The 13,113-nt window shown below is 47.1% G+C and overlaps 1 protein-coding gene across 7 annotated transcripts in view; it reads left to right on the top strand.

The window, feature by feature from the left end:
- The window catches only part of garnl3 (GTPase activating Rap/RanGAP domain like 3), a 69,445-nt gene that overhangs the window by 53,746 nt on the left and 2,586 nt on the right, over positions 1-13,113 (top strand). For 5 of the 7 annotated variants that reach the window (XM_077011198.1, XM_077011199.1, XM_077011200.1 and 2 more), the window contains 13 exons: positions 190-304; positions 1,774-1,800; positions 2,819-2,923; positions 4,315-4,431; positions 5,158-5,333; positions 5,646-5,804; positions 6,262-6,328; positions 6,413-6,520; positions 6,909-7,027; positions 7,188-7,323; positions 7,568-7,627; positions 9,588-9,806; positions 10,959-11,076. In XM_077011198.1, the coding sequence (XP_076867313.1) occupies positions 190-304; positions 1,774-1,800; positions 2,819-2,923; positions 4,315-4,431; positions 5,158-5,333; positions 5,646-5,804; positions 6,262-6,328; positions 6,413-6,520; positions 6,909-7,027; positions 7,188-7,323; positions 7,568-7,627; positions 9,588-9,806; positions 10,959-11,076 (1,526 nt within the window). The remainder of the gene's footprint in view (positions 1-189; positions 305-1,773; positions 1,801-2,818; positions 2,924-4,314; positions 4,432-5,157; positions 5,334-5,645; positions 5,805-6,261; positions 6,329-6,412; positions 6,521-6,908; positions 7,028-7,187; positions 7,324-7,567; positions 7,628-9,587; positions 9,807-10,958; positions 11,077-13,113) is intronic. The other 2 variants (XM_077011201.1, XM_077011205.1) reach the window with 1 other exon arrangement.

Consider the following 13,113-nt stretch of genomic DNA (forward strand, 5'->3'; position numbering starts at 1 on the left):
AGGAGAGGGAGCTGCTGCCAGCCTCTGAGCCTCTGTGTTTGTGTATGTGTGTGTGTGTGTATGGTGTGTGTTTTTGTGTGTTTGTGTGTGTGTGTGTGTGTGTGTGTGTTTGTGTGTATGTGTGTGTGTGTGTGTGTGTATGTGTATGTGTATGTGTGTGTGTGTGTGTGTGTGTGTGTGTTTCCGCAGCCATGGGAGTCACAATCCTTCTGTACCAGCTTTACGTACGACATCGTGGCCGGAGATTCCTGGGGGCAGTCGCTCCTGGTTGCCACGGAGTCCGCGGGGGTCGTACTGCTGGAAGGTGAGAGTGCGTCGTCGTTGGCGATGGGTGGCTGTGTGTGGGCGTGGCCACACGGGCAGGGCGGAGCGTTCACACGCCATCCTGCTGCTGTAGAAGCTGAACTACATAAAGGCAGTTTCACCGAGGGCAGTGTGTCCTACACATTCACTGTAATCACACTGTGTACTACAAACACTGAGCAGTGAGATACTGTACAAAGCTTAGAGCGCCAACATAACAACTTATAATCTTAATAAATTGTTTAGATGCTTATTATGCACAGTACTGTGTACTGTATACTGACATCTCAGCAACAAAGTTCGGAACATTCGGAACGTTCGTTCAGGGAGATTCGTTCATTCAGAACGCCGAACCTCTCCCTCTACTTGTGCGCTCACTCTCATGAAATATTTAGCAGGACTCAGACAGCTGAAGCTTCGCTCGGACCGCGGCCATCAGCCCATGTCAGGGCCAGCCCGGCGGTGTAGAGTTCCCCAGCTTTTACTGGGTTTGTTATCCTGGCAGCACCTACATACCCACGTGCACCGCCCACGTGCACCTCCCACGTGTACCGTCCAAGTGTACCGCCCACGTGCACCTCCCACGTGCACCTCCCACGTGCACCGCCCATGACAGAGGCACGCGTGGCATCCTCATCAGCCGGCCCGCCGTGCTACGCCCTCGGTGGTGCCATGACGGAGGATCCTCGCGCACCTATGTCACCCCAACAACGTGTTCAACGTTCAGACATGCTGGGGATGAACTTAGCACGTTTTCAAAGATGTCGCTGACTTCTTCATAGCTGGACGGTGGCAGCGCTCTCATGAAATGAAGAAAACCATTCAGCCATTTTCCATCGTCCTCTTTGCATGAGTTAGCATGCAGCTCCGTGTCACAGATATTTCCTCTACTGTAGAGAGTACAGTAGACACTGGGTTGGCACTGGGTTGGAGGTACCAGTTTGTATACTTTGACACATAAATGAACTCCTAAAGAGATTTAGTTTGCTTTTGAGTTTGCGACTTGATCAGATTCTGAATTGTCACATTCTGCTTTTGGTAAGGATAACACGAGAAAGTAGATATTAAAATTTGAGATCCATGAGACCCCCCCGTGACCCCGACTAGCAGGATTAAGTGGTACAGATAATGGATGGATGGATGGATCCATGAGAATTCTACTTTAATGAACCAAAAACAACTAAACAAGAAACAGGATCACAAAAAATGGAAAATGAAGTTCTGTATGAAGCCAAAGTGTTTTGACAAAAGTCACAATGGTGTAATTACTATGGGCCATGCAATGAGTTTTAGGTTAGGGTGGGTCTTGGTACCACTCAACCAGTCACCACAGCCTACATATTTGATTGGAAAGTCAAATGATATAACATCCCAATAGTAAAAGATAGCCACTAATAATATGATACAAAATATGGTGTAACCTCACAGAATCTAACCTGTAAAATACTTCTTGTTTGTCTTTGTTTATAGCATCAGACCCACTACTCTGCAATGCAGGTGAGAGACATCACTCCTGTTCCTTTAGACCTCAGTGTAGTTACACTACTGCTAAATAATTTTCAATATAAAACTGGAGACCCAAAATAGGCCACAATTTATACAGAGCCTTGCAAACGTATTCAACCTCTTTAAAGATCAACATATTCACCCAGAGCAAACAAATATTTACACAGATTGTTCCAATGTTGTTGTTTTTTTTCTTACAGCACTATACGTTATTTTATGTGTACTGGAATAATTTACCAGCTTTGTACATTGTTTGGTGACCAGCCACCATCTGTATTCGTCCTTGTGGCACACTCCACACCATCGCCTCTCATTTGTTACCGCCATTTTGGCTGCTCGTGCATGCTGAATTGGTATTGGCAGTTGGTGGTTGGCAGTCGTGAGGGAGGTTTCTGATTGGCTGTTTGGACTAAATTTGGCTCAAAACAAGATATAACCCTAATAAGGGTTCGTTCCCAGTTGTGGGTCAGTTCTCCAGTGTCAGCTTGGTGTGTCTCAAGCTGAAATCTTCTTGGCAAACTCCAGACATGCCGTGCTGTGGCATTTCTTCTGTAATGACGTCTTTCGAGGTCCCGTACAGGTCGGTTGTAATCAGAGCTCTTGATGTCACTTACACCTTCATTGTAGTTTCAGCCACTGAGCTCTGGATCTGTTGGGCATGTGCTGTAGTCTTTTCATGCTTCTTGAATTATGGGGGTCTTGTATCCAGAAAAGATAAACAGCTAGTGGTCATTTAAGTATGTTAATTGTATACTCATTAGTAAGTTCTATAACCAAACATTTTTACACAAAACCAGTATGACTTAATTTTGAAGTCAGTAACTTTGAATCGATTCGTTTTTGAAGTCTTTAAAAGAAAATGACAAAGCAGAAAATACCAAAATCTAATTTGTAATCCGGATGAATCTGTTGACTTATGGGGACTGCTGTTTGCAAGGCATAATTGCCAGTGTTTGCTAAGCTCAGCCAGTAAGCCCCAGACGCTGTGCTGTTTTGTGTGTGAGGACAGACTCATCATCCCTTCCTCCGGTACAAGTGTTTGACAAGACCCTCACCGTCAAGCAGATGCATGTGCTCGAACCTCCGGACCTGCTCATCATGAGGGCAGATAAAGGTACGTGCATGGGCCTGGCTGGAAGTGTGTGTGTGTGTGTGTGTGTGTGTGTGTGTGTGTGTGTGTGTGTGTGTGTGTGTGTGTGTGTGTGTGTGTGTGTGTGTGTGTGTGTGTGTGTGTGTGTGTGTGTCAGAGAGTGAGAACAAGAGTGTTCTCAGCACACACACCTGCAAATGTGTTTGTTTGACAGATAGTCCAGCCGTCTATACTACTGAGCACCTGAACACCATTACAACACACACATACACACACGCTTACACATACAGTTACACATACACACACATGAGACACATAGTCTAGCCTCAAAGCTCATTACAGAGACATAGGCGTAACCTAAAGAAGACACCAGCATGGAGCTTCTGCTGGTGAAATATAATGGATTCTCTACAGCATCACTAGGCAACCTCTCGTTTATTGTGACAAGAATTTCACAAACTAACAAATTGCAGTAGCGAAACCTGCTATAGCCCCTAGCAGACGGGTTCTTAATTGGTTGCAAGGTTATCACAAGAACAAAAAAGTTGGCCAAACAGAATATATTAGCAAAAGTAATCACACCATTAATAACACCAATAAAATGTCAGTCTGCCAGGCACGCTTTGTCCATTAGAGCAGCGAAAGAAGATTTAAACCTAGGTAAAATATTATTTACTTCCACCCCTCCACATCACAGGTTTTTGGGAATCGTATCAGATCAGACACTAAACACCAGTGTTGTCCAGTTCGTCCTTTGTGCAGACCGTTAGCTTGAATTCAACAGCTTGCTGAAAGATTACTGCCTTCAGTAGAGTCTTCAGTCTGAAAACAGCACCTTAGAAAGTTGAGGAGGTGGATCTGAATATACTTAAGGAACCCACAGGTGAACAGAGAGCTATAATCAGGCTACAGGGGGATCTGGTTCTGCTGAGTATCAACTGACAAATAACAGGCCTGCTCCAGAAAAACGTAGTTTCTCGAGACCTTTTATTTTCTTACAAAGAGACCATTATGCGTCAATTTGTTACTCAGCTTTGAGAAAATCAGAAATCTCAGATTTCTCATGCAGATCCAGGAGTGAGATCCTAACTGCTTTTACCATGATGATCTTTACAGACGCCAGCATCCGAAAACCATAGACCACTACATGAGCCAGTTTTATTTCATCATTCAAAAAACTAATAAAAAAACTTTACTAAGCTTACATGTATTGTTCAATAATACATTGTTTAAAACATTTAAAAACAATAAATATTTTCTTTTCTTGAGCAATTCAAAACTGAAGGCTCATCCGTCCCTGACCTGTTAAACACAGGACAGTAGATCAGAGCGGGGGAGGGGGAGGGGCTCTTCTGGTACATGTATTATTCAGGACTTTTTGGGAGCTGGTAATAGATTGCTTGTTTTTCTTTCAGGGAAGGATGCCCGGCTGTACGTGTACAGACTGAGCACGCTCAAACGAGGCATCGAGGAGCGCCAACTCGTCCGCACCAAAGGAGACAGTAGAGAGAACAAGCTGGAAAAAACCAGGGGTAATTAATGAATATGGATATGTCACATATATGTACGTGTGTGTGTGTGTGTGTGTGTGTGTGTGTGTGTGTGTGTGTGTGTATAAATATATATATGAGAGAGAGAGCGAGAGAGAGAAACAGAATTTGGTACCGGCGGCATGAATAAATGAGCCCCTCCTGTGGGGTGTGACCAGCTCAGACTGGTGGAGGAGGAGTGAAGGTGTAGGGAGAGTTTTCTTGGCACACCCTGGATCCTCTGACACCTGTGTGCTCCAACAGAACAGCTCCAAGACAAGTGAGAACGGGCTGTTCAGATTATGTCAGTACCTGCATCTAATCTGCAGCAACTGCGAGAAAGATTCCTGCAGAATGATTTCAACACCAAGAAGTACTGCTGTTCTGGAGATGTGTCTCTCTAATGAAGTGCACATTCAGTCTGTGTGTGTGTGTGTGTGTGTGTGTGTGTGTGTGTGTGTGTGTGTGTGTGTGTGTGTGTGTGTGTGATATATATCAGCGCTCCATTGGGAGCTAGATCAAATAGATTAACAGATCAACATTAATTCAACTTTCAACGTATTTCTATGGGGAATTAACATCAGGAGGTGAACTGGGGCAGTTAAATGAGGAAGTGAAGCAGTGGTGTAAATAGACGTGTCAGTGTGGACGCAGTGCTCAGCAGCTCTGTGGTCCAGTAAATAGTAGCAGGGCTTTGTGGCTTGAAACGGTGTGCTGCTGTGTCTTCAGGATGCCATCTGTACTCCATAAACACACACCATGGGGCGGAGCTTCGCATCGTCGCGGCGATAAGGAACAAGCTTCTCCTCGTCACCAGGAAACAGCCCCGCCACGACTGCCTTACATTGGTTGGCACGAGTATGGGGGCCAGCGATTCGCCCGTGGAAGAGTTCCAGTACATCCGGGTAAGAGAGGGGCGGAGCTAAAACAACACGCCGTCCTTTGATTGGCGCTCCAGTAAAAGCCCGTGCCATCGCCTGGACGAGAACTGGTATTATTCAACACGGCTTTATTATCGGAACTTTCCCTCGGCCGTTAGACAGTCATCTGCATATTCATTTCATATTACCGCGTTGCCATTTTTGCACTCGTGCGCTAGTGACTCGCCTCGCGCTGCTTATGCCATTGGGGATTGGCATCTGGGATTAGCAGCTGGGATTTTCAAATGGGATTAGCAGCTGTCAATCAAAGCCGCTCTGATTCCCTGTGCCCAACAGGAGATCTGCCTGTGTGACTCCCCGGTCGTCATGGCACTGGTGGATGGCCCGACGGGTGAGAATGACCACATGATCTGTGTGGCCTACAAGCACCAGTTCGACCTGATCAATGAGAGCACCGGTGATGCTTACAGACTGCACCATGTAGACTCCAACCGGGTAAGAGATGAACACACACACACACACACACACACACATTTACACCTTCTGTTTACACCCTGCCAGGAGATACAATACTTATGTGAGATATGTAATGTTTATTATAGATACGTAACTAGCTTTATGTAGACACATTTATTATAGGGTCCAAAAGTAGCCCTGACCCCAGTAACCCTGCCCCTTCTCCCAAAAGAAGTAAAACACAAATTAGTAGAGCCGGACCCTGACAAATCCTGACAGTTTTAGCTAGCAGCTTGGTCCTGACAAATAAGCTAGCCATTCTTGTGTGTTTCTACATAGACAAGACACTTCTGCCTTGATGGTGGATGAAAATACACACAGAAACACACACACACACCCCCACACACACACACGTAGACACCCATGCCCACACACAGCAGAAGCATGCTGTTGGGACACTGCTGATGGCTACAGCACACGTCCTGTGTGTTTGCAGGTGAACTTCGTCGCAGCCATAGACGTGTATGAAGACGGAGAAGCTGGTCTACTGCTCTGCTATAATAGTCTGTGTCTCTCGTGTATATTCATATTGACTGCTTTGAACCTTCGACGCTATTCCTGACACCCGCCAATCACTTTGCTCACAGATCTCTGCACCTATAAGAAAGTGTGTCCATTTAACGGGGCTATGCCCATGATTCAGCCCAATTCGTCTGACTTCCACTTCAGCTGGAATCAAATGCCCAATAGCATCGGTGAGTAACCATAGCAACATCCCCCCCCCTCCATTACCACAGCATTGCTATCACTATGGGCTGGGTGTCCATGACCTCTGTTTCCGTGGTGCAGAAACTCGCCAGGCAGTCTGGGACATGTCAGTCTTCCCAATGCGACACCTGCTAATGTGCTACTGTGTGTGCTAATGTGTCACCTTAGCTAGGTTGCTGTTTACGTGGGTGTGTTGCTCACGCCTCCATAAGAAGGCGTGGCTCTAACGTCTTCTAATGTCTTTGGTTTCTTGGTTAGTGCCAAAAAACGTTTGCAAAGACGTTTCCTTCCTTTGAACCGGGTTGCTCGTCTGTTGATGTCCAAGTTCACCTGTGCTTCGCTAATCTCACTGTGATGTCACTTCCTGTGTCACAGTGTGTGCGTTTCCCTACATACTGGCGTTCACCACCGACTCCATAGAGATCCGATTGGTTGTCAACGGCAACTTGGTGTACACAGCCGTGGTGCCGGAGCTCCAGCTGGTTGCCTCCAGGGTGAGTGTTTCACCGCGGGACGTGCGGGACACGCGGGACACGCGTGTCCTCTCAGCCGGAGCTGTAGCCAGCAGGCTGCGGTGTGCTGTGGACGGAGGGTGAAAAGTTAAGTGTGTGTTTCATGCCATTTGATGACATTTCTCACTGTTTCTCTACCTAGTCCGACATCTACTTCATGTCATCGGCGCCGGTTAACTCCGCCTCCAACTGTAGCTCCAGAGACACCAGTTCCCAGAGTTCTCCTCAAACACCCACAGGCTATGAGATGCCCATTTTCCCCTCACCCCTTGGAGATGGTAGGTCTTTCCCCATTGCAAAGCATGAAGGGAAATGTAGTGTCTTTCCTACACACAAGAATGAATGTATGAGAGTATACAATGTTTTCACACATTTTGAGGCTGTGTCATTTAGGCTTGTTCTGTATGTTGTGTCCGTGGTTACGGGCTACGCGCGTGTTCATTGGTTTATCTGCTGTCAGTTCTGTGTGCGTGTGACTGAGCGTGTGGGTTTGGCGTAACGCTCTTCTCCGCCCTGGTGTAGATTGTATTCGGATTCCCTACGGCACCAAGCTTTCCCTCTACATGTCTAAAGACGCCGAAGGTACCGCGGACTCGTCCGTCTTTGCCTGCGTTTCCCATACTGCCGCACTAACATGCACGTTGCCACGGAAACTTGCCCCCGGGTCTTGCTGTCATCGCATGCCGAGAGAGCCCGGGTCCAGTGTGTGTCTCAGTGTGTCTCGGTGTGTATCCTGTCAGACAGAGAGAGTGGGAGAGAGAGGGAGGGAACGAGGGATGATGGATGATGGAGAAGAAGACATGAAGGTGATGAGTGGAGAGAGAGAAAACCTTTGAGTGGAAGAGGGACACATTCGCCCCAGCATGACTTAGAGATCATTTTTGTCACCATGGATACTTTTGTCAAAGCCCCTCTCCTCCCCTGCTCTCTCTCTCTCTCTCTCGCACACACACACACACACACACACACACACACAAACACACACACACACACACAGTTTGGGTTGCCATCTCTAGTCCAAAGTGCTACTCCCAGATCAGACGGCCTATAGAGTGACACAGAGGGGCTATGACAACCCACATCCTGGTACTTTAACCCACCAGCCAATCACCTGCAACCACCATCTCTGCATCATGGGACAGAATCAAACTGCTGTACACCGAACGCCCATTACTCAGATTATGTTATAAAGCATAAATATATGTAGTGTATATACTATATGCGGTATATCCATTTTACTGTGCCATGGTGCAGATATGAATAGGGAATATGTCTGAATATTCCTGACTCAGCATGTTTCCACCAGGGTGTGGGTCGATCCATGAACGCATCCATTCATTCTAATTAAGCTGAACTGGCTGTGCTGTCTGAAGGTATTAGTGAGCTCATCATTAAGTGGGAGATAATGTGCAAAGTCATTACATACATTGTTTCAGATAACAATGATCGGCTGGAGGTGGGGGGCGTGGTCTGTTGGGGTGTGGGCGTGGTCTGTTGGGGTGGGGGCGTGGTCTGTTTAGTTCATGATGGCCTCCGCCCCTACACCGTAACGATGACGTCATAGTCACGGGACGCTCTTAAGCATCAGGGGAGGTAAACGTGGCTTTTGCACTGATGCCATGAGACCCCACATGGCCTTGACATCAGATGGACCTCTGATGGAAGTGTAAACGTTTTATGGGGGACTTCAACCTGTGCATGTGATGGGAACAGGGGCTGAACTAACTTCTCTGTGTGGTCTTCTAGATGGTGGAGATGTTAATGTTTAGCATGTTTTAGTTGTGGTTCATTGTTTTGTTTCTTGCATTGGCTTTGCATTTGTTTGGTTCTTCAGAGCACTCTGTGAATTTGAGAAAAAGCATGGGTTGGTAGTGCCCTCTAGTGGTGAAAATGTCTAATTTAACATTTAAAACAAATCATTTATTTATTTAATATAACAAGTCATTTATTATCAGTTAGATGTGGCAAGAGTGTGATTTCGCATACTGTATAATGGTTTTGTGCAAGATCTAACTTCTTTATAAATTTCATCAGCAATACATGAATAATTTTCAGCTCTCAAATTTTTGTCACCTTGCTATCTATAATGTTTTGATTGATCAAATAAGGACTAATTAAAGACTTAATTTTTTTGTCACAAGTGATCAGGTGTCCAACTAAATTGGCATGCAACTACAGTATGAAGGAAACCCTAATAATCAGTATACAGTATATCATGTGAAAAGTACTGGATTATCATACTGCTTTATATGAAAACTACTGGATTATCATTCAGCATCATATGAAAAGTACTGGATTATCATACTGCGTCGTATGAAAACTACTGGATTATCATACTGCGTTATATGAAAAGTACTGGATTATCATACAGTGTCATATGAAAATCATACTGGATTATCATACTGCGTTATATGAAAAGTACTGGATTATCATACAGTGTCATATGAAAATCATACTGGTTTATCATCATCGTCTTTTTACACCTGGTTGTGTTTTGTCTCCTAGCATGTACACCTGCTCTTCTTTTCACCTCTCATTTCAGGAGAAGCTCCCTCCAAACACATCTATAAAATCCCACTGAGTAACCTCGTTGGGCGGAGCATCGAGAGGCCCCTCAAGTCCCCATTGGTCAATAAAGTGCTTACCACACCCACCTCCGGGATGATAGCGCCCGCCCCCATGATCCCGACCACGCCCTCCCTCTCTCTGTCTCGCATGGAGATCAAGGAGATCGCAAGCCGAACACGGAAGGAGCTGCTGGGTGAGTGGGAGGAGACGTCTCCTGCTCCTGAACGTCTCCTGCTCCGTTACTGAAGCTACTGAACGTGTGTGGTCTTATACAGCCACGTGTGTGTGTGTTTATGTGATGTAATGCAGCTGTCAGCATTCAGTAGTCAAACATTTCCTAATATGGTTCCATTCTATAATGGCCATTAGCAATGAGTCATGAGAGCACATTAAAGGGGCTGCGAGAGGCTTGGCAGCGCAAACACACACCCGCGCGTGTGTGCACACACTGCTGGGGGCTTGTGCTCACACACAGGGTCAGACTCCATGGCTGGATACCAGTCGTTATATAAATTATGGCTTGATCCAGGTTTGGGGGTTTATTTCATGATTAAAGAAAACAAATGATTCCTATATTTTGTGGATGTTCTAATTTTATTTGGTCCAAAGAAACGTGTTGCACACACTCTGTGTGATAGTCTAGCAGACGTTCAGTGCTATATAACCAGGGATTCCTAGGGCTTGTTTCTGTGGTTACTCTGGTGTTTTTATTGTGTTTTTATAAATGATTATGTGCTTAAGTACCTGATGTCTGGTTCCATTTGTGGCAGCACGGTGTGCTAAGGGCAGAAGGCTGGGCCCGGTGTTTAGGATGCTGAGGCTTTAGATTTAGACCAATGCAGAACACACACACAACTTTAGTAACCAATTTAGGAAGGCAACAGTGCCACCCAGTGGTGTAAATGGGTATGGCTAGAGTCTGGGGAGTGCTAGGCCAATTGGTAAAATTATAGTTTAAAGATTTTTGTAATTAAGTCAGATTAGGCCTTCTGTCGATCAAAAGATTGATGTAAATGGTTGATGGTTTTGTTGACATTTGTTATTGTCTTGCATGTGGTTTATGGTAGATTATACATAAGTAGTAGGCATTAATGTAGGAAATAATATGTCAGTAATAATTATTATTTGATGTGGATCGATCAAATTGTTATTTGATATTATAAATGTGGAAGGTTGTTTTTTTGTGTGTGTGTGTGTGTGTGTGTGTGTGTGTGTGTGTGTGTGTGTGTGTGTGTGTGTGTGTGTGTGTGTGTGTGTGTGTGTGTGTGTGTGTGTATGCGTGTGCGCGCGTGTGCATGCGTATAACTTCCTGGGCTGGCTTTGTGCTTGTGTGCATTTGTTCTAGGTTTAACTGAAGAGCCCAGCACTAAGGCAGACAGCAGCTCTCTTAAACAGAGAAAGATGAACAAGAAAACAAGAGAGGATGACAGACTGCGAGCAGCAGGGACAGCCAGCACGGAGCAGTAAGTTCACTAGACCTGCCCTCAGATAACCCGCTCTCAGTAGACCTGCCCTCAGTTAACCCGCTCTCAGTAGACCTGCCCTCAGTTTACCTCCTCTCACTAGACTTGCCCTTAGTTAACCCGCTCTCAGTAGACCTGCCCTCAGATAACCCGCTCTCACTAGACCTGCCCTCACTAGACCTGCCCTCGTTTATCCTGCTCTCACTACACCCGCCCTCAGTGAACTCGCTCTCACTAGACCTGCCCTCAGTTAACCTCCTCTCACTAGACCTGCCCTCAGTTAACCTCCTCTCACTAGACCTGCCCTCAGATAACCCGCTCTCAGTAGACCTGCCCTCAGTTTACCTCCTCTCATTAGACCTGCCCTCATATAACCCGCTCTCAGTAGACCTGCCCTCAGTTTACCTCCTCTCACTAGACCTGCCCTCAGTTAACCCGCTCTCAGTAGACCTGCCCTCAGATAACCCGCTCTCACTAGACCTGCCCTCGTTTATCCTGCTCTCACTACACCCGCCCTCAGTTAACCCGCTCTCAGTAGACCTGCCCTCAGTTAACCCGCTCTCACTAGACCTGCCCTCAGTTTCCCCACTCTCACTAGACCTGCCCTCACTAAACCTGTCCTCATTTATCCTGCTCTCACTACAGCTGCCCTCAGTTAACCCGCTCTCACTAGACCTGCCCTCAGATAACCCGCTCTCACTAGACCTGCCCTCAGATAACCCGCTCTCACTAGACCTGCCCTCAGATAACCCGCTCTCACTAGACCTGCCCTCATTTATCCTGCTCTCACTAGACCTGCCCTCAGTTAACCCGCTCTCACTAGACCTGCCCTCAGATAACCTGCTCTCACTAGACCTGCCCTCAGATAACCTGCTCTCACTAGACCTGCCCTCAGATAACCTGCTCTCACTAGACCTGCCCTCAGATAACCCACTCTCACTAGACCTGCCCTCAGATAACCTGCTCTCACTAGACCTGCCCTCAGATAACCCGCTCTCACTAGACCTGCCCTCACTAGACCTGCCCTCGTTTATCCTGCTCTCACTACACCCGCCCTCAGTTAACTCGCTCTCAGTAGACCTGCCCTCAGTTAACCCGCTCTCAGTAGACCTGCCCTCAGTTTACCTCATCTCACTAGACCTGCCCTCAGTTAACCCGCTCTCACTAGACCTGCCCTCAGATAACCCGCTCTCATTAGACCTGCCCTCAGTTAACCCGCTCTCACTAGACCTGCCCTCAGATAACCCGCTCTCACTAGACCTGCCCTCAGTTAACCCGCTCTCACTAGACCTGCCCTCATTTATCCTGCTCTCACTAGACCTGCCCTCAGTTAACCCGCTCTCACTAGACCTGCCCTCAGATAACCTGGTCTCACTAGACCTGCCCTCAGATAACCTGCTCTCACTAGACCTGCCCTCAGATAACCCACTCTCACTAGACCTGCCCTCAGATAACCCACTCTCACTAGACCTGCCCTCAGATAACCTGCTCTCACTAGACCTGCCCTCAGATAACCCGCTCTCACTAGACCTGCCCTCAGTTTCCCCGCTCTCACTAGACCTGCCCTCAGTTAACCCGCTCTCACTAGACCTGCCCTCAGTTAACCCGCTCTCACTAGACCTGCCCTCAGATAACCTGCTCTCGCTAGACCTGCCCTCAGATAACCCGCTCTCGCTAGACCTGCCCTCAGATAACCCGCTCTCACTAGACCTGCCCTCAGATAACCCGCTCTCACTAGACCTGCCCTCACTAGACCTGCCCTCATTTATCCTGCTCTCACTACACCCGCCCTCAGTTAACCTGCTCTCACTAGACCTGCCCTCAGATAACCTGCTCTCAATAGACCTGCCCTCAGATAACCCGCTCTCACTAGACCTGCCCTCAGATAACCCGCTCTCACTAGACCTGCCCTCACTAGACCTGCCCTCATTTATCCTGCTCTCACTACACCCGCCCTCAGTTAACCTGCTCTCACTAGACCTGCCCTCAGATAACCTGCTCTCAATAGACCTGCCCTCAGTTTACCCGCTCTCACTA

This window comes from Brachyhypopomus gauderio, chromosome 7, assembly GCF_052324685.1.
Source record: "Brachyhypopomus gauderio isolate BG-103 chromosome 7, BGAUD_0.2, whole genome shotgun sequence".
Classification (NCBI taxonomy): domain Eukaryota; kingdom Metazoa; phylum Chordata; class Actinopteri; order Gymnotiformes; family Hypopomidae; genus Brachyhypopomus; species Brachyhypopomus gauderio.